This window comes from Eretmochelys imbricata, chromosome 19, assembly GCF_965152235.1.
Source record: "Eretmochelys imbricata isolate rEreImb1 chromosome 19, rEreImb1.hap1, whole genome shotgun sequence".
In the NCBI taxonomy this organism is placed as follows: Eukaryota; Metazoa; Chordata; order Testudines; family Cheloniidae; genus Eretmochelys; species Eretmochelys imbricata.
The window spans coordinates 13,266,992-13,287,799 of record NC_135590.1 but is presented as its reverse complement, the minus strand read 5'-3'; the positions used below and the strand labels follow the sequence as shown (position 1 = coordinate 13,287,799).

The 20,808-nt window shown below is 53.5% G+C and overlaps 1 protein-coding gene across 1 annotated transcript in view; it reads right to left on the bottom strand.

Annotated features, from left to right (window-relative positions):
* PTPRU (protein tyrosine phosphatase receptor type U) overlaps positions 1 to 20,808 on the bottom strand; it is a 299,318-nt gene that overhangs the window by 77,003 nt on the left and 201,507 nt on the right. The window contains 1 exon segment of the mRNA XM_077837733.1: positions 13,798 to 13,936. Within this exon segment, the coding sequence (XP_077693859.1) occupies positions 13,798 to 13,936 (139 nt within the window).

Sequence of the window (20,808 nt, the reverse complement as noted above, 5' to 3'; positions counted from 1 at the left end):
CTTTCCAGCATAGGTCAAATGCAGCTCCCTCCAGAGTCCACACACCCTGCCCTGAGTGGGGAGAAGGTCACCCCAGAGGCCCTCCCAGCGCCTGCTGGCTCTGAAAGAGGGGGATATGCTCACAAGCAGTGATGAGCTGCCAAAATCTTAACTGGTTCCCTCCTCACCCCATGAGGGGGACGTGGCCCACCCCCGCCCCCCTGGACCCCTGCCCCATCCACCCCCCTCCCCTGTCCCCTGACTGCCCCCAGAACCAGGCAGGAGGGTCTCATGGGCCACCGTAGTGGGTGCCCACCCAGCCCCTAAGAGCCAGAGGGACATGCCAGGGGGCGAGGTGGGGAGACCCAGTGGTGCTTACCTGGGGCAGCTCCCAGGAAGCATCCGGCAGGTCCCTCTGGCTCCTAGAGGTGGGGTAGCATAGTTAGGAGGGGAGCAGGGGGAGCAGCTGCTCCCCCCACTGATCACATCAAAAGTGGCGCCTTAGGCACCAACTCCGTGGATGCTCCGGGGCTGGAGCACCCACGGGGAAAACCGGCAGCTCCCCGCCCCGCGCCCAGCCCCAGCTCACCTCTGCTCCCCCTGAACGCTCTGCTTCTCCATGCCCCCCCGCCCCCGGCCTCCCATGAATCCGCTGTTCAGCGGGAAGCCAAGGAGGGCTGAGAAGCAGGCGGCGGCTTCGCGCTCAGGCCTAGGGAGGTGGAGGTGAGCCCCCTGCCCCCCCCAGGGTTACCTGCTGCGGTGCGGGCGGCCCTCCTCACCCCCCCCCGGCCACAGCTCCCCTCCACTCTGCCTCCACCTCCCTGGGCCTGAGTGCGAAGCCGCCGCCTGCTTCTCAGCCCCCCGGCTTCCCGCGCGAACAGCTGATTCGCATGAAGCCAGGGGTGGGGGAGAGGGGGGAGGCAGAGAAGCAGAGCAGGGCGGCGTGTTCAGGGGAGGAGGCGGAGGCAGAGGCGAGCTGGGGCCAGGCGCAGGGCAGGGAGCTGCTGGTGGGTGCTCTGCACCCATCAAATTTTCCCCGTGGGTGCTCCAGCCCCGGAGTACCCACTGAGTCGGCGCCTAAGGCGCCACTTTTGGCCAGTTGTTAAATTTAGAAACCCTTGACAACCGGTTCTAAAAGGGATTCTAAATTTAACAACCAGTTCTAGTGAACCGGTGTGAACCGGGTCCAGCTCACCATTGCTCACAAGCCAGTCTTGGGTTCCAAGCAGCTCAGGCCAAGCGGCAGGTCTAACACTCTTTGTAAACAAAGGCTTGCAGGAGGCTGGAGAACAGCACCAGCGATGGCTGTGAGCCTGGCTCTTCCCCAGAGTCAGATGCATTTGGAGATTCAGGTCTGAGGGTCCAGCCTGGCCCATAATAAAGCTGAGTCCAGGCCACACAAACTTCAGAGCCCAACCCAAACCCCCAGGAGCTATGGAGTTTGTTTTAGTTGGAGGCATTCTTAGGTGCTCCCAAACTTTAGTGGATTCTTCTGTGTGCCCTTCCCTGCCAGGCAGGTCAGCATCAGACCCTACAAGTCTAGGAACTGAGCCCATATCTCTGGGTACCCAGACTTGTGCCTTCCCTGTATGCCCGTCTCCCTCTCTGAGCTCTGTTGTGAGTTTCTCTCTCCTTATAACACAGTGGTTCCCAAACTAGGAGCGCTGCTTGCTCAGGGAAAGCTCCTGGCGGGCCGGGTCGGTTTGTTTACCTGCTGCGTCCGCAGGTTCGGCTGATCGCTGCTCCCACTGGCTGCGGTTCACCGCTCCAGGCCAATGGGGGCGGCGGGAAAGGCGGTCAGCACATCCCTCGGCCCACGCTGTTTCCCACAGCCCCCACTGGCCGAAAATGGCAAACCGCGGCCAGTGGGAGCCGCAATCGGCTGACCCTGCGGACGCGGCAGGTAAACAAACCAGCCCGGCCCACCAGGGGCTTTCCCTGAACAAGGGGCGTCCCTAGTTTGGGAATCACTGTTATAACAGCTGGCTGCTTTACCTGAATTATTATATGGGGGGGCGGGGGGGGGCTATTCTTATCCAATTAACAAACTGCCTCATTTGGAAGCTGTTCATGGATTTGTTCCATGTGGTCTGCGTGAAACACTGTGTGTCATGCCACTCACTCCCAGCCCTCTTGGAAACCACATGCACCATCTCCGGGAACGTATCCTGGCGAGGAGTGGGAAGGAGAATGTTGCAGTTCCTTCTGTAGAGCACCAGGTATCCCAAGCTTGGGCCTGGCTGTTTGGGACTCATCCCACGAGTCCCCTGCATGGACGTTCAACTCTCTTACCAAGTCTCACAGGGTATGTCTATTGTGCAGTCATGTGGTGTGATTGCACCTTGTGTAGACATAACAACCTAGCTAGCTCAGGTCCCAGAGCAATGAAGCCACATCGGCAAGGGCTTCAATACGGGCTGTACAAGCCTGCCCCGAACCCTGGGTAATTACTCATGAGGCTGCTGCAGCTTCATGGATGTAGGACCAGAGCTAGCTAGATGAAAGCTCGCTCAGGGATGTCTCTGTGAGCTGCAATCACACCCTGGGAATGCAGCACAGACATCCCCAGAGACTCGGTGCAGTCATTTTGTCACACTATAAAGAACAAGAGACAGAGAGCGTGATTTCACGGGCTGATTTGCAAAATTCAAAATCAATTTCTATTTAGAAATAAAAAAAGCCAGCAGACGTTGAGAAGTGATTAAATCTCTGCATCACTGAGTGGTAGTCTGAGAAACAAAACTGAGTCAGCACTGGAATGAAACCGTCCACAGGATTTTCTCTTACTGTGCCTTTTTTCTTAGATTTATATGCCCAGGGGTGTGTGTGTGTGTGTAGTTGATTGTTCTTTATTCAGCTCTTGTCCTACTGCATCTGTCTGTTTTTAGACACCTCCACACAAGAAAGACGTTGGCAAAGTGAAGGCAGTTCAGAGAACAGCATCAAAAATGGCCCGGAGACTAGAGTGAGAAGGGAGAAGAGGAACCTTATAGCTTGGCTAAGTACTAAGAAGTGGCTTAAAAACTGTCCCCCTGAAGGGCGACTGCCCAAGGAACAAGAGGAAATGGGCAGAGGGTAAACGTAGGAGTAATGAGAAGAAACCAAGCAAAGGATAATTTAGGGACAATGTCAAGAGAGCGTTGGTGAGCTCAGCCAGTGGGTGGGATAGACACTGAAGGGAAGTGGTGGAAGCAGCATTGCTTGGGTCACTGAGGCCAAGACTGGACAAAGCCCTGGAAAACACAGTGAGGGGAGCAGAACCAGCCTTTGGCACTGGTCTAGATCGGGCTCGGTGGGTTCCTCCATCTCTGATCGTTTGGATTCCATGTGATATAAGTTCTGTCTACACTGCAGTCAGAGGTGTGGCTGCAGTACGTGTAGACACACCCGACCTAGCTCTCTGATCTAGCTAGCCCCGATAACAGCAGCAGTGAAGCCACAGCAGCACGGGCTGTACAAACCCACCAGAATCCTGGGGACGTACCCAAGTGCCTCGCCCCTGCTGCTGAGGCTTCCCTGCCGTTGTTATTGGCGCTAGCTAGAGCAAAACTAGCTCGGGTATGTTGACATGTGCTGCAGTCACACCTCTGATGGCGCTGGCGACAGACCCTTATGCACAAGAAGGCCCATTCTCAGGTTGCAAGGCTCCATTTAGGCACCTAAAACAGCATTTTGGCCCCCAAGTTGAAAATGGGACACAGCAGACTCCATGATTTTGTTCTATTGTGCCTGGCTCGGAACATCTGTGTTCTCCAGTGATGCGCCTGTCTCTTTCCTACCAGGGCAGATCTAGGCCAAGACCTCAGGCTGCAGGAGACTCTGAATAAAGAGATTCTGCCCTGCCCCTGCCCTGTGCTCTAAGGGGCCACCAGCCCGCTCCAGCGGCTGTGCAGAAGATGCTGTGGTTGGTTTAGTGATCCTGCATGGGCTGGGAGTCCCCTTCACTGAGGCCCTCCTGCCCCTGCTGCCGGCTCCGAACACAAGATCCTGTTTTCCCCTCCCGCATTAGGGACGCATGAGCACTGGCAGTGAACTGATGCCCCAGGGGAGGCGACCGAAGGCCATTGGGCTATCACCCCGTCTCCGTTCACCTTCCACATCAAAAGCACACAGAGTGCTAGCTGCAGGGCGCATGACACTTGGATGCCTGCCTTCTCCTGCTGGAGCATTTGGGCTTGAAGGTGGACATGCTGATAGGTGCTGGGAAACCCACTGGCTCTGGGGGGAGCAAGCTCTTTATGGCTCTGAGCAGCTCCTTGGTGCTAAAGTGGCTCTCTCTCTGCTTTGGCCTTAAAGAAGATCAAGGCTAAAGGATTCCGATGGGGACTAATACACATGTGGTTGCTGCATCTGCCAGCTGTCTGACATCCCTGTTACACGCATGCTAATGCCCCTTCCCTTTCTGTATAATTATTTATGGAGAGCAGGAATGTGCACATAAACCCATCCGCTTCCCGACTGGTCCGGAAAGTGAGCAAACTCCTTCCAGTCACCTCCCTGCCCTCAGGCTTGAGAGCCCTTCGCACAGGGATCGGCACCTACTGACCCCACCACGGTCTGGCTCTGGCTTGGAGTGAATGAAAATTCCACCCATCCAAGGACCCTGCTGGGAATAGCAGCTGCTCTGTTGCTGCTCCTTGGCAAGCAGCAGCCAGACCAGTGAAAACGCCACTCCCGGGGCCAAGCAGAAACCCCTCACCAGGTGAAGCTCTGGAGGATAAACTGCAGGGGGGTCCCTTTCACGCAGCTGATTTCTTGTCTGGCTAAGAAAAGGTCAGGAACTCTTGATGCTGGGAATTATGCTGCTCGAGCCAAGGACAGGGGGGAACATGCTAGATGTGGCCCCATAGGTCCATGCTTTCTCTCATTACAAGTCAGGCTGGTCTATGAAGCTCCTCGCATCCCTCTGCCATCCTGCCTGTTTGCCCTGGGGTGGGAGCTGATGGAATTTTAACTCTTTATGATACAGACAAATCGCCAAGTAGGAGATCTGACACAGACATAAAGGACTCCTCCTCCTCCACTGACTTTCCCTGCAATCCCTTTCCCCCCGGGGATGGTGGTTTGGGGGTGAGGAAGGCTGCCAGAGCCCCAAGCCTCCTCCAACATCTGCTCACACAGAACGGGTCAGATACCACAGAGCCGAGTGCAGTACGAATTCCAGCAGAGGTGATGTCCTGATACAAACTCAGGGCCTTGGCTTCCTCCATTCCCCTTCCTGCCCCATGGCGCCCATGGGACTGTGGCCTCTCAGCTGAGACCTCTGGCTGCCTGGAACCACCATTTGCAATGTCTCGCTGGACTATGGCTCAGGCCCTGTGCATCCCAGTGCAGAGGGGGGACCTCAGCCCTATCATCGGGAGCGATGTTACAAGACTGTGACCTCTCAATGTTGCTTTACAGTCAACGTGGCATCTTCTTTATAGCCAAGTCCCAACCTTTTGGAGAGCCCATGGTGTAGGGCCAGCTGAGAGCTCTGGGGTGACAGAGATGGGGATCCTGACTTGCCCTCTGTATGCTTTGCAAAGTTAGCAATGAGGAATGACATTAATAATCCACTCCCAGTAAACAGACTCACAGTCCATTGCTCTAACCACAGTACAATGCTGCCTCGCTGTGGCCAGGGAAATGGTTTTCCCCACTCTCAGGGTGCGTCTACACTGCAATCAGAGGCATGGCTGCAGCACGTGTAGACATACAGGGGCTGGCTTTGATCTAGTGCCAATGACAACAGCATAAAGAAAAGGGGTACTTGTGGCACCTTAGAGACTAACCAATTATTTGAGCATAAGCTTTCGTGAGCTACAGCTCACTTCATCGGATGCATACTGTGGAAAGTGTAGAAGATCTTTTTATACACACAAAGCATGAAAAAATACCTCCCCCCACCCCACTCTCCTGCTGCCAATAGCTTATCTAAAGTGATCACTCTCCTTACAATGTGTATGATAATCAAGGTGGGCCATTTCCAGCACAAATCCAGGGTTTAACAAGAACGTCTGAGGGAGTTGGGGGGGCGGGGGTTAGGAAAAAACAAGGGGAAATAGGTTACCTTGCATAATGACTTAGCCACGCCCAGTCTCTATTCAAGCCTAAGTTAATTGTATCCAATTTGCAAATGAATTCCAATTCAACAGTTTCTCGCTGGAGTCTGGATTTGAAGTTTTTTTGTTGAAGAATTGCAACTTTTATGTCTGTAATCGCGTGACCAGAGAGATTGAAGTGTTCTCCGACTGGTTTATGAATGTTATAATTCTTGACATCTGATTTGTGTCCATTTATTCTTTTACGTAGAGACTGTCCAGTTTGACCAATGTACATGGCAGAGGGGCATTGCTGGCACATGATGGCATATATCACATTGGTAGATGTGCAGGTGAACGAGCCTCTGATGGTGTGGCTGATGTTATTAGGCCCTGTGATGGTGTCCCCTGAATAGATACGTGGGCACAGTTGGCAACGGGCTTTGTTGCAAGGATACGGTCCTGGGTTAGCGGTTCTGTTGTGTGGTATGTGGTTGCTGGTGAGTATTTGCTTCAGGTTGGGGGGCTGTCTGTAGGCAAGGACTGGCCTGTCTCCCAAGATTTGTGAGAGTGTTGGGTCATCCTTCAGGATAGGTTGTAGATCCTTAATAATGCGTTGGAGGGGTTTTAGTTGGGGGCTGAAGGTGACGGCTAATGGCGTTCTGTTATTTTCTTTGTTAGGCCTGTCCTGTAGTAGGTGACTTCTGGGAACTCTTCTGGCTCTATCAATCTGTTTCTTCACTTCCGCAGGTGGGTATTGTAGTTGTAAGAATGCTTGATAGAGATCTTGTAGGTGTTTGTCTCTGTCTGAGGGGTTGGAGCAAACGCAGTTGTATCGCAGAGCTTGGCTGTAGACAATGGATCGTGTGGTGTGGTCAGGGTGAAAGCTGGAGGCATGTAGGTAGGAATAGCGGTCAGTAGGTTTCCGGTATAGAGTGGTGTTTATGTGACCATCGTTTATTAGCACTGTAGTGTCCAGGAAGTGGATCTCTTGTGTAGACTGGTCCAGGCTGAGGTTGATGGTGGGATGGAAATTGTTGAAATCATGGTGGAATTCCTCAAGGGCTTCTTTTCTATGGGTCCAGATGATGAAGATGTCATCAATATAGCGCAAGTAGAGTAGGGGCGTTAGGGGATGAGAGCTGAGGAAGCGTTGTTCTAAGTCAGCCATAAAAATGTTGGCATACTGTGGGGCCATGCGGGTACCCATAGCAGCGCTGCTGATTTGAAGGTATACATTGTCCCCAAATGTAAACTAGTTACGGGTAAGGACAAAGTCACAAAGTTCAGCCACCAGGTTAGTCGTGACATTATCAGGGATAGTGTTCTTGACGGCTTGTAGTCCATCTTTGTGTGGAATGTTGGTGTAGAGGGCTTCTGCATCCATAGTGGCCAGGATGGTGTTATCAGGAAGATCACCGATGGATTGAAGTTTCCTCAGGAAGTCAGTGGTGTCTCGAAGGTAGCTGGGAGTGCTGGTAGCGTAGGGCCTGAGGAGGGAGTCTACATAGCCAGACAATCCTGCTGTCAGGGTGCCAATGCCTGAGATGATGGGGCGCCCAGGATTTCCAGGTCTATGGATCTTGGGTAGTAGATAGAATATCCCAGGTCAGGGTTCCAGGGCTGTGTCTGTGCGGATTTGATCTTGTGCTTTTTCAGGGAGTTTCTTGAGCAAATGCTGTAGTTTCTTTTGGTAACTCTCAGTGGGATCAGAGGGTAATGGCTTTTAGAAAGTGGTGTTGGAGAGCTGCCGAGCAGCCTCTTGTTCATATTCCGACCTATTCATGATGACAACAGCACCTCCTTTGTCAGCCTTTTTGATTATGATGTCAGAGTTGTTTCTGAGGCTGTGGATGGCATTGTGTTCTGCACGGCTGAGGTTATGGGGCAAGTGATGCTGCTTTTCCACAATTTCAGCCCGTGCACGTCGGCGGAAGCACTCTATGTAGAAGTCCAGTCTGCTGTTTCAACCTTCAGGAGGAGTCCACCTAGAATCCTTCTTTTTGTAGTGTTGGTAGGGAGGTCTCTGTGGATTAGTATGTTGTTCAGAGGTGTGTTGGAACTATTCCTTGAGTCAGAGACATCGAAAATAGGATTCTAGGTCACCAGAGAACTGTCTCATGTTCGTGGGGTTGGAGGGGCAGAAGGAGAGGCCCCGAGATAGGACAGCTGCTTCTGCTGGGCTGAGAGTATAGTTGGATAGGTTAACAATATTGCTGGGTGGGTTGAGGGAACCATTGCTGTGGCCCCTTGTGGCATGTAGTAGTTTAGAAAGTTTAATGTCCTTTTTCTTTTGTAGAGAAGCAAAGTGTGTGTTGTAAATGGCTTGTCTAGTTTTAGTAAAGTCCAGCCACGAGGAAGTTTGTGTGCAAGGTTGGTTTTTTATGAGAGTTTTTATTTTCTCTTATCCATTTTTGAGAGCTCATTCTTAATCTTTCCCTGTTTGCTGTAGAGGATGTTGATCAGGTGGTTCCGCAGTTTAAGAAAGAAGGATTCTAGGTGGACTCCTCCTGAAGGTTGAAACTGCAGACTGGACTTCTACATAGAGTGCTTCCGCTGACGTGCACGGGCTGAAATTGTGGAAAAGCAGCATCACTTGCCCCATAACTTCAGCCGTGCAGAACACAATGCCATCCACAGCCTCAGAAACAACTCTGACATCATAATCAAAAAGGCTGACAATGGAGGTGCTGTTGTCATGATGAATAGGTCGGAATATGAACAAGAGGCTGCTCGGCAGCTCTCCAACACCACTTTCTACAAGCCATTACCCTCTGATCCCACTGAGAGTTACCAAAAGAAACTACAGCATTTGCTCAAGAAACTCCCTGAAAAAGCACAAGATCAAATCCGCACAGACACAGCCCTGGAACCCTGACCTGGGATATTCTATTTACTACCCAAGATCCATAGACCTGGAAATCCTGGGCACCCCATCATCTCAGGCATTGGCACCCTGACAGCAGGATTGTCTGGCTATGTAGACTCCCTCTTCAGGCCCTACGCCACCAGCACTCCCAGCTACCTTCGAGACACCACTGACTTCCTGAGGAAACTACAATCCATCGGTAATCTTCCTGATAACACCATCCTGGTCACTGTGGATGTAGAAGCCCTCTACACCAACATTCCACACAAAGATGGACTACAAGCCGTCAAGAACACTATCCCTGATAATGTCACGACTAACCTGGTGGCTGAACTTTGTGACTTTGTCCTTACCCGTAACTAGTTTACATTTGGGGACAATGTATACCTTCAAATCAGCAGCACTGCTATGGGTACCCACATGGCCCCACAGTATGCCAACATTTTTATGGCTGACTTAGAACAACGCTTCCTCAGCTCTCGTCCCCTAACGCCCCTACTCTACTTGCGCTATATTGATGACATCTTCATCATCTGGACCCATAGAAAAGAAGCCCTTGAGGAATTCCACCATGATTTCAACAATTTCCATCCCACCATCAACCTCAGCCTGGACCAGTCCACACAAGAGATCCACTTCCTGGACACTACAGTGCTAATAAACGATGGTCACATAAACACTACCCTATACCGGAAACCTACTGACCGCTATTCCTACCTACATGCCTCCAGCTTTCACCCTGACCACACCACACGATCCATTGTCTACAGCCAAGCTCTGCGATACAACTGCGTTTGCTCCAACCCCTCAGACAGAGACAAACACCTACAAGATCTCTATCAAGCATTCTTACAACTACAATACCCACCTGCGGAAGTGAAGAAACAGATTGATAGAGCCAGAAGAGTTCCCAGAAGTCACCTACTACAGGACAGGCCTAACAAAGAAAATAACAGAACGCCATTAGCCGTCACCTTCAGCCCCCAACTAAAACCCCTCCAACGCATTATTAAGGATCTACAACCTATCCTGAAGGATGACCCAACACTCTCACAAATCTTGGGAGACAGGCCAGTCCTTGCCTACAGACAGCCCCCCAACCTGAAGCAAATACTCACCAGCAACCACATACCACACAACAGAACCGCTAACCCAGGACCGTATCCTTGCAACAAAGCCCGTTGCCAACTGTGCCCACGTATCTATTCAGGGGACACCATCACAGGGCCTAATAACATCAGCCACACTATCGGAGGCTCGTTCACCTGCACATCTACCAATGTGATATATGCCATCATGTGCCAGCAATGCCCCTCTGCCATGTACATTGGTCAAACTGGACAGTCTCTACGTAAAAGAATAAATGGACACAAATCAGATGTCAAGAATTATAACATTCATAAACCAGTCGGAGAACACTTCAATCTCTCTGGTCACGCGATTACAGACATAAAAGTTGCAATTCTTCAACAAAAAAACTTCAAATCCAGACTCCAGCGAGAAACTGTTGAATTGGAATTCATTTGCAAATTGGATACAATTAACTTAGGCTTGAATAGAGACTGGGCGTGGCTAAGTCATTATGCAAGGTAACCTATTTCCCCTTGTTTTTTCCTAACCCCCGCCCCCCCAACTCCCTCAGACGTTCTTGTTAAACCCTGGATTTGTGCTGGAAATGGCCCACCTTGATTATCATACACATTGTAAGGAGAGTGGTCACTTTAGATAAGCTATTACCAGCAGGAGAGTGGGTTTGTGTGTGTGTGTGGAGGGGAGGGGGGGGTGAGAAAACCTGGATTTGGGCTGGAAATGGCCCAACTTGATTATCATTCACATTGTAAGGAGAGTGATCACTTTAGATAAGCTATTACCAGCAGGAGAGTGGGGTGGGAGGAGGTATTTTTTCATGCTTTGTGTGTATAAAAGATCTACACTTTCCACAGTATGCATCCGATGAAGTGAGCTGTAGCTCACGAAAGCTTATGCTCAAATAAACTGGTTAGTCTCTAAGGTGCCACAAGTCCTCCTTTTCTTTTTGCGAACACAGACTAACTGCTCTGAAAAATGACAGCAGCAGTGAAGCTACGTGAGGATGAGCTAGCTGCCTGAATACAGACCCAGGGTCCTGGGCTGCCGCAGCTTCACTAGTAGTGTTACTGGTGCTAGCTAGACCAAAGCTAGCCGGGTGCGTCTACACGGGCTGCCGTCACACCTCGGATTCCAGACATGATTTGCATCTGTGCAGCTTTTCAAGCCGGGCTTGGCTCTATCAAGGCTAATAGCAGCTTGGCCTGCCTGCATTACAGAAATGAGTGAAGACAAGGCCTTAGCCTTTCCTGTGGGCCAGCTGAATGCACAAGGCATGCTGGGATGCAGGGGGGCTGGAATGATTTATACAGTGGAGGTGCTGAGAGTCACTGAACCAAACTGTAAACCCTGCGTATGATGGAAAGCACTTCAAGCCAGGGGGTGCGGCAGCACCCCAGCACCCCTAATTCCAAGAGCTTAGCTCCGTCCCCATCTTGGGGAGCCTGTCTTCCCATCAGTTCTCCTCCCGGGGGACCCTCTTTTCCTACTAGCCAGCTTCTCCGTGCCTTTTGCCTACAGCGAAGGCACAAGCCAGAGCAGGACTGTCTGCAGCAAGGAGCTGCAAACATGCTGAGCTCTTTGAGATGAGGAGAAGGACACCCAACTCCCCCGCCTTGAGACCAATCTGCAGCAAAAGCCCCGGGGTGCTCCAAAGAGAGACAGACAGCCCAACATGAGCTGCCTGCACGGAGACAAGATCAAGGAGCCTGCCCCAGCGCAGCTCAGCTGCACATGAGAACGGCACAGAGCTGCCATCGCGGTCACAGCTCGGGTCGCTCTCAGAGAGCTTTCCTGTGGGCCGCGGCTCATCATGGACCCTGCAGCCCAGGCGGGGGGGGGGGGGGGGGGGGAGAGAGGGAGGGGAAAGGAGGTCAGTGTCTATCACTGTCTGTTTCATGTATAGTGCATTAGGTAGTAGCCTGCCTGGACAGGTGTGACTCCTCTGCCCTTTATGGAACATTGCCTCCTAGGCAAAGGAGCTGTTAGCAGCAGGCTTAATGCTGGCAGCCCGCTGGGAGAGGGATGGGGCACCGGTCAGCGCCGTCAGGGTGGAGAAAAAAGGGACTGCCTGAAGCGGCAGCAAAGAGGGAGACCAACTCCCAGCATGTCCATCCCCTGGGGGAAGCAGATCCTGATCTGGGCAGGGTGCAGTGGGGCTGCACAGAATGTTCTGGGCACAGGTGCCAGTGCCAGGCTCTCGCTCCTTTCTGGCTATCACTCTCACGGGGTCATTTGGTGTCGCCATCTGGTTGTTTTAACGCGCAGGGCGGGCAATGGGGAATCAGACCCCCCCGAGACTGTTAATACTCCCTAGGCACCTACATTAGCCTCTGGCCCCCTCAGCCCACTCCCCTGAGCTTCTGCTTCTCCTGCGCGGTGTACAACCCTGCCCGGCCTCCTCGAAGGAAGCAGTGCTTTTATGCTGGCCGAGCTCGGACGTTGCTGTGAACTCTTACCTAGCATGGCTCTGGGACTGATGATATAGTGGGGGTTGATCCTGCTTTGAGCAGGGGGTTGGGCTAGATGACCTCCTGAGGTCCCTTCCAACCCTGTGTGACAGGGTCAGGCCAGATGACTACAAGAGAGTGGTTGAAGGTAGATACATTAGTTCCAGGTTAAGCAGGTCCCTTTTCCCTGGGTAAGATAACAGGGACTATTCCAGAACACTCAGGAGCTTTCTAGAGCTAATTAAGGCAGACAGGCTAATTAGGACACCTGTAGTCAACTGGGAAGCTGCTAGAATTAATTAAGGCTAATCAGGACACCTGGCTTAAAAAGGCTGTCACTCCAGTTAGTGAGGTGTGTGTAAGGAGCTGGGAGTGGGAGGATGTGCTGCTGGAGGACTGAGGAGTACCAGCGTTATCAGACACCAGGAAGAAGGTCCTGTGGTGAGGATAAAAAGGGTGTTGGGAGGAGGCCATGGGGAAGTAGCCCAGGGAGTTGTAGCTGTCGCACGGCTGTTCCAGGAGGCACTCTAGACAGCTACAGTCCACAGGGCCCTAGGCTGGAACCCAGGGTAGAGGGCAGGCCTGGGTTCCCCCCAAACCTCCCAACTCTGGACCCAAAACAGGAGGTTCCACCAGAGGGGAAGGTCTCTGATCTGTTCCCCGACCCACATGGTGGATCAGCAGAAACTGCGGGGATTGTTCTTACTCTTTTTTTTCCCAGGCTGGCCAGTGATGAGGTTATCTGAGTGAACAGCAGATTTGAGCCACTAGCAAAAGTGGCCAAACTGAGGGCTGCCGTGAATCTCTGAGGCAAGCAAATCCGCCAATAAGTGCAGGACCCACCAAGGTAGAGGAGGAACTTTATCACATCTGATATTCTATGATTCTGACTGCTTAAATACGAGTCTTGCGGGACACACTGACCCAATTCGCTCAGGAAACGGTCAAAACTAGGCAGCAGCAGGGCTGCAGGCCAGCACAGAGTGAATGGGCAGATCTGGGTGTGAGAGGCTGGAGTGGGAGGCAGGCCAGAAGAGAGGTGCACCAGCTAGCTGCGGTGGGGCACGACTGCACGAGCAGGGGGGCTGAGGGTCAGGACCGAGGGGCACCGGCAGAGCTGGGGGTGAAAGCAGAAAGGGCTTCACAGAGGATGCTAGTGCAGGCACAGGCCAGGATTTTGGCTCAGCCCAGTTGCAGGGGTGGATTTCGGTCCCCTCCCCATCGCTGGCTCTGACCGATGCAGCTGTCGCTGGTCTCTCACTGCCTGAGCACAGACATTCACCCAGGAAAGACAGAGGAGCCGTGCTGGGAGGAGTAGAAGGGCCCAGGGCGCGAGGGAGCTGCCAGCTGCAGCACCAGCCTGGGAACGAGGAGGCAGCGATTTCCTTACCCTTTTCGAATGATGACAATGATCGCTCCAAGAAGGATAATCAAGACAACCAGCCCCCCAGCACAAATGCCCAGGATCAGGCCCATCTCCTCCGAGTGCTGGGACACCTCAAGGGGACGCTTGCTCTCTTTGCAGGCGGCTGGAGGAGAAAAGCACAGAGGAGAGGGTCAGAAATCAGCTCCGACCTACTTTCTTGACAGCTGATTTTGGCAGATCCCTCCCCTCCCCCATGCAAAAACTCCACCACATGCACACAGACAGCAAGTGCACACATACGCAACACACCTCTCCCCCCCACAAACACGGCCAAAAGATCTCCCACACGCACGCACATACAACACAACCTCACCCACCCGCTAAAACTCCCCCAATCAGATTTTATGAGCAAATGTACACGTGTGCATGTACACACACGCACTAAAGCTCTGCCACACGCGCGCACACGCGCGCACACGCACGCGCACACACGCGCGCACACGCACGCACACGCACACTAAAGCTCTGCCACACGCACGCACACGCGCACACACACGCACACACACTCCCTCACATCCACACACGTAACGTGTGTGCATGCACGCACACACACAGAACAGCTGCACTCATGCACCAGAGTGCTGAAGGGGACAGACACAGACACACACTCACACACACACACACACACACACACACACAGAGTGGTGCGCATTCAGAAAACACTGGGATAGGATTCCTGCTGCCTATGGCTTTGGAACTGGGACCCAGAGGGGGTGGGCTGAGTGCCCTTTGTAGCTAATAATGGAGTAGAAGGACTCTGGACCCTGCCCTGACTTGGGGGTGCATCTCACCAGCGCTGTCCTACATGAGACACATCAAACAGCCTGTCCTCCCCCATCATTCGGAGCGGAGCTGTGCATGGAAGCCTCATTGCCAGAGAAGGAAACGTTCGCGCCCGTTTAATGTTCTACCAAACAAGCTGATCTAATCCCACTTAAATAAGGTTGTTTGATGTTCTGATCCAAACAAACAATCCAAGAAGTAACCCCAAAAAACTATCAAATAGCTGACTGTTGTCAGAGAGACCCTACTGCTCCTCCTCTCTTTGTCCCGCACCCAGGCCAGGCTAAGCCCATCACTGTCCCACAAATGAATTCGTTGCCCGCAATCGTGCAGCTGTTGTGTTGATTTTGTAAAACTGTTCTGTCTCCTCTGTGGATCAATGACACAGCTGGGTCGCTGAGAGTCTTTGTTACTTGGGCAGAGTCGGCTCAGTGGGATTGGTCAGCTGAATCACATGGCATTGTTCCTGTTCCCAGACGGATGAACGTGGAAGCACTTTGGGTGCAAAGTCCCAGGCATGCAGCTTTAAGGTTTGTGTTCTGCAAATGCTCCTGTGTGTGTCTCTGGCGTTTGTTCTTGGTGAGTGTTTATGCTGGAAAAGCTCCCACGCTTGAACATTAACAGAAAGCAAATCTGGACATGGCCAAACCCCTGGCACTTAAATCGCAGGGGCAGGGGTGGATTGGGTGGATGGGTCAAGTGGACGGATTATTTAGAAGCATGTGTAAGCGGGGGAATAGTCCTGTTCTTGTGGGGAAACTTTCCTGGCTTCTGCACAACCCCGGTGAAGTGGGCTAGCGAAAGGATCTGAGTCCTCGCTCCCACTTCCTCTACCCAGTGGCCTCCCTGCCCTTGAGGACTCCCCTTCCACTCTCCTGTCTGGCAGAGTCCTCGTAACCCCAACAAGGCTGGGCCCAGGATTCCTGGGGGGCCCGACCCCCAACCCTGCTGTGGTCACCTAGGACAGGGGCTAGGGTGTCCCCACTCCGGGGTACTCTCTCTGCACTGGGCACTTCTCTAACCCACTGACCATTACATACAAGTTAAAGCAAATGCAAGTTATTTAATCAACAATTAATTTTAAAAAGAATAAGGGAAAATGGGAAAGATTAAAGGAAACACATCAACCCGCTCTGTGGCAGGGAACATCACAAACAGCGTCTCTGGAGTGTCCGGGCAGTTCACAGTTTGTTCCTTGTAAGTCCCAGGCCTTCTTCTCAGGCCCTGGCTGTGCTGCAGGGATGCTGTGGGTTGGACACTTGCTCTGGTGGTGGCCACAGGCTCTCAGGCTCTAAGTGGTAGGACCCTTCTGCCCAGTGTCGCCCACGCCCTTTTGGGGTTACGATCCAAGCCTGGCCTGCAGAGCCTCTTGGCTGAGGCGTCTCCCTGTGCTGGGCCTGCTGCCCAGGGTCCCCCTCACTCTCCCCAGCTGCTCACCACACCCAGTTCCAGACGGCTCCAGCCCCAGCTCCACTCGGTCTCTGCACTGCTGCTGCTGCTCTGCCTCCAGCTCCCTGGGCTGCTTCTCTGGCCGCTCTGGTTGCTGCAGCTCTGCTCCCAGGACAGTTCTGCTCTGCAGGCTGCTTCTGTGACTCTGCTCCCAGCACTGACCTGCTTCCTGGGCTGCTTTTCTGGCCCCTCTGGCTCTGGTTGCTGCAGCTCTGCTCCCAGGGCAAGTCTGCTCTCTCTGGGCTGTGCCTCTGGCTTTGGGGCTGCAGCTCTGCTCCCAGGACAGGGTCTGCTCTCTCTGGGCTGCTTTTCTGGTCCCTCGGGATTTGGCACAGCTCTGCTCCCCGGCTTAGCTTGGGCCCCTGCTTGCTCCTTAGCTCGGCCCCACTCTGTCTGACCCAGGCAAATCCAGCTCACATGGAGGACGGGTCCTCCCTGGCCTCCTGACTCCCTGATTAGCCTGCCCGCCCTGTCATTCAGGCTGAGCTGGAGCATTGTTCTCTCCCCATTGTTCCTGGGGGCTGTCGGTCTCAGGGTCCTGATTCCCCATCGACCCTTCCCTCTTTTTAGTACTGGGAGCTAGCCAACCAAAACCCCCTCACTGAATGTTAGTAAGGGGACAACAGTCCCCTTACACCTGGGTTGGGTGGAGGGGTTTGGTGAATAGATAAGGTGAACAGGTTGGGTAGAGGAATCAGGTGATCAGGTAGATGAACTGGGCAGATGAATTGGTTGGATGGATGAAGTGGATGGATTAGATAGATGGGTTGCGTGGAAGGATTAGGTGGATGGTTTGGATAGCTGGGTTGGGTGATTGGTTGGGTAGATGGGCTGGATAGATGGTCAGTTTATTGGTTGCACAGATGGGTCGGGTGAATGGGCTGGGTAGATGGGTCGGGTTATTGGTTGGGTAGATCGGTTGGGTGGATTGGATGGGCTGGATAGATGAGTTGGGTGATTGGTTGAGTAGATAGTTGGGTGGATGGGCTGGATAGATGGGTCTGGTTATTGGTTGGCTGGATAGATGGGTCAGGTGGAAGGGCTGGATAGGCAGGCTGAATGAGTTGCTAAGGCAGGGGTGGGCAAACTTTTTGGCCCAAGGGCCACATCGGGGTTGCAAAACTGTATGGAGGGCCGAGTAGGGAAGGCTGTGCCTCCCCATCCGCCCCCTCCCACTTCCTGCCCCCTGACTGCCCCCCTCAGAACCTCTGACCCATCCAACCTCCCTGCTCTTTGTCCCCTGACACCTCCTCCCGGGATCCCCGCCCCTAACCACCCCCCAGTACTCCACCCCCTATCCAACCCCCCCTGCTCCTTGTCCTCTGACCGCCCCCTCCTGGGACCCCATCCCTAAAGGCCCCCCAAGGACCCCACCCCCTATCCAACCTCCCCTGCTCCCTGTCCCCTGACTGTCCCAACCCTTATCCACACCCCAGTCCCCTGACCACCCCCTCCCCCAGAATCTCCACCCCATCCAACTGCCCCCAGCTCCCTGTCTTCTGACTTCCCCCGGGACCCCCTGCCCCTTATCCAACCCCCTCCACCCCCTTACCATGCCGATCAGAGCAGCAGGAGCTCGCAGCCCCGCCGCCCAGCTGGAGCCAGTCACGTCGCTGCGCTGCACGGCAGGAGTTTGCAGCCCCGCGGCCCAGAGCGCTGGTGGTGCAGCGAGCTGGGGTTGCGGGGGAGGGGGGACAGAGGAGGAGGGGCCAGGGGCTAGCCTCCCCAGCTGGGAACTCAGGGGCCAGGGAGGATAGTCCCGCGGGCTGGATGTGGCCTGTGGGCCATAGTTTGCCCACCTCTGTGCTAAGGTATACAAGTCAGATGGAGGGTTTGGTCAAGGGATCAGAAATCTGCAGAAGGTTTTTCTGCAGCATTCGCCCACCTTTCCATCCCCTACTGTCCCTCACGTGGAGGCACTCCCTGCGTTTTGGCTATTGGCAGCTCCCATCACTTCATTTGAACTTTCTGCTCTCGGCCTAAATCTCCCAGAAATTTTTTCTCTCCAGTCTCCCTAACCTGGACAGACACAGCGGCACTTCAGCCACTGCAACCTCCTCTGACGTAACTCTCACACCACATGGAGTGTGTGAGGCAGGGCCAGGACGCTCCCTGCTGCCTTCTCCTGGTGACGCTGGGGGTGTAACCTCCACAATGCATCACTCTCTGGCACGGCCCTGGGGTGCCTTGCTTCTGCTCTCCGGAGGACTCCTCATAGAATCATAGAATATCAGGGTTGGAAGGGACCCCTGAAGGTCATCTAGTCCAACCCCCTGCTCGAAGCAGGACCAATTCCCAGTTAAATCATCCCAGCCAGGGCTTTGTCAAGCCTGACCTTAAAAACTTCCAAGGAAGGAGATTCCACCACCTCCCTAGGCAACGCATTCCAGTGTTTCACCACCCTCTTAGTGAAAAAGTTTTTCCTAATATCCAATCTAAACCTCCCCCACTGCAACTTGAAGCCATTACTCCTCGTTCTGTCATCTGCTACCATTGAGAACAGTCTAGAGCCATCCTCTTTGGAACCCCCTTTCAGGTAGTTGAAAGCAGCTATCAAATCCCCCCTCATTCTTCTCTTCTGCAGGCTAAATAATCCCAGCTCCCTCAGCCTCTCCTCATAAGTCATGTGTTCTAGACCCCTAATCATTTTTGTTGCCCTTCGCTGGACTCTCTCCAATTTATCCACATCCTTCTTGTAGTGTGGGGCCCAAAACTGGACACAGTACTCCAGATGAGGCCTCACCAATGTCGAATAGAGGGGGACGATCACGTCCCTCGATCTGCTCGCTATGCCCCTACGTATACATCCCAAAATGCCATTGGCCTTCTTGGCAACAAGGGCACACTGCTGACTCATATCCAGCTTCTCGTCCACTGTCACCCCTAGGTCCTTTTCCGCAGAACTGCTGCCTAGCCATTCGGTCCCTAGTCTGTAGCGGTGCATTGGATTCTTCCGTCCTAAGTGCAGGACCCTGCACTTATCCTTATTGAACCTCATCAGATTTCTTTTAGCCCAATCCTCCAATTTGTCTAGGTCCTTCTGTATCCTATCCCTCCCCTCCAGCGTATCTACCACTCCTCCCAGTTTAGTATCGTCCGCAAATTTGCTGAGAGTGCAATCCACACCATCCTCCAGATCATTTATGAAGATATTGAACAAAACCGGCCCCAGGACCGACCCCTGGGGCACTCCACTCGCCGCGCTCTCCCTCCTCCCCCTTGCTTAGTGTGCTTTAAAAGGATGCTATCAAAGTTAGCAGGCCAACAAACTGCCTGGGATCACGGGCAGAGCCAGGATCACGGGCAGAGCCAGGTTACATGCACGTAAGGCTCCCTTCTTGCCCTTCCTGCGGGGCGCCCGTCTCCCACAGCGTTGCGTGACAGCAGTTCAGAGGAATGAGAAGAGCCCTGTTCCAGGAAGCACTGCACTATGCAGCTAATGGCGAATTTCGTCCCCTTCCCACGCTTGCACCAAGCGGGGTTCATAAGCCATGAGAAGGATGCGAATGTGGAGAGCGGGGGCGTCCCTGCACGAGGAGCCCATGGAGCAGCAATAAACACCAGACTGCCGCTTCTCACTCTCTCGGGGAGTGCTCGCCTCCAGACGCCTCTTCCAGCTGAATCAGTGTCAGGCCTGCGTGCGACACCCCCTCCCCCTCCCCACACAAACAGCCCACTCCAGTGCTGTCACCCAGGACGGTTTGCCTGCTGTGCATCTAATGAGGGTTTAACTCCTGCCTCTTATCGGGATGATTGCATTTTCATTGCACTTCCGTGGCTCCTGCTGCGCATTGGCAGGGGCAGAGGGTGCTGTACAAACACAGTTATAAGGACGAGGAGGATTATTAATAAACTGTTACGAAGCAGGCAGCCAAAGTGGAGGCAGGGGAATAGTGCCCCGCCCCTGGATGCAGTTATAAATCAGCCTGTAAATCGAGTCTCATTGAGAACACTACCTGAGAGTGCTGCTCACAGAATCCGAATACAGGACTAAGGCACAATGTGGGAACGAGGAGTGTCACAGCTGAGACTAATAACCCATCCTGGGCACTGCTAATCCCCAATCCTGGACATTGTTACTGTAGCCATCTCAGTTCCAGGAGCTGCAGTATCCATGCGGTCAGTACACCCCTCTCTGAGCCTGGGAGCTGCCCATCCTGTCCCAGGCAGTACACCCCTCTCTGAACCCGGGAGCTGCCAGGATCCAGGCCCAGGCAGTACACCCCTCTCTGAGCCCGGGAGCTGCCCAACCCCAATACTAGACAAGGATACATTCCCTGATCTTAGGAGCTACTCCAATCCCAGCTACTAACCCCTCCCCATTCAGACTCCAAGACTTGCCAATCCTCAATCCCACACACTAAACCTCTTCCCGATCCCAGCAGAGGCCACAAACCCGGCCGCCCTTGGACATCTCCCACCCTGAGCCCAGGTGCTGAGCCCTCGCCTCGCCCCCAGTGCTCATGCAGGGTACCTCCTTTGCAGAGGCACCGCTGGTGACTCAGCCGCAGGGAGAACAGAGTGGGTATGTTTTGTACTCAGTGCCCCGGGCCCCGGGTATTTATTCAGCAGAAAAAGAGGAAAGAAAGACAGGGTCTTAAGAAGAGAGGAAGGCCCCAGCATGGGCCAATGCTGACTGCTGCCTCCCCCTTCGCCTGCCTAACGACCATCCGGCTCACACTTCTCTCACCCGTCCAGAACCCTCCATTCCCACTACAATCCCCATATGCCTGGCTGGCTCAC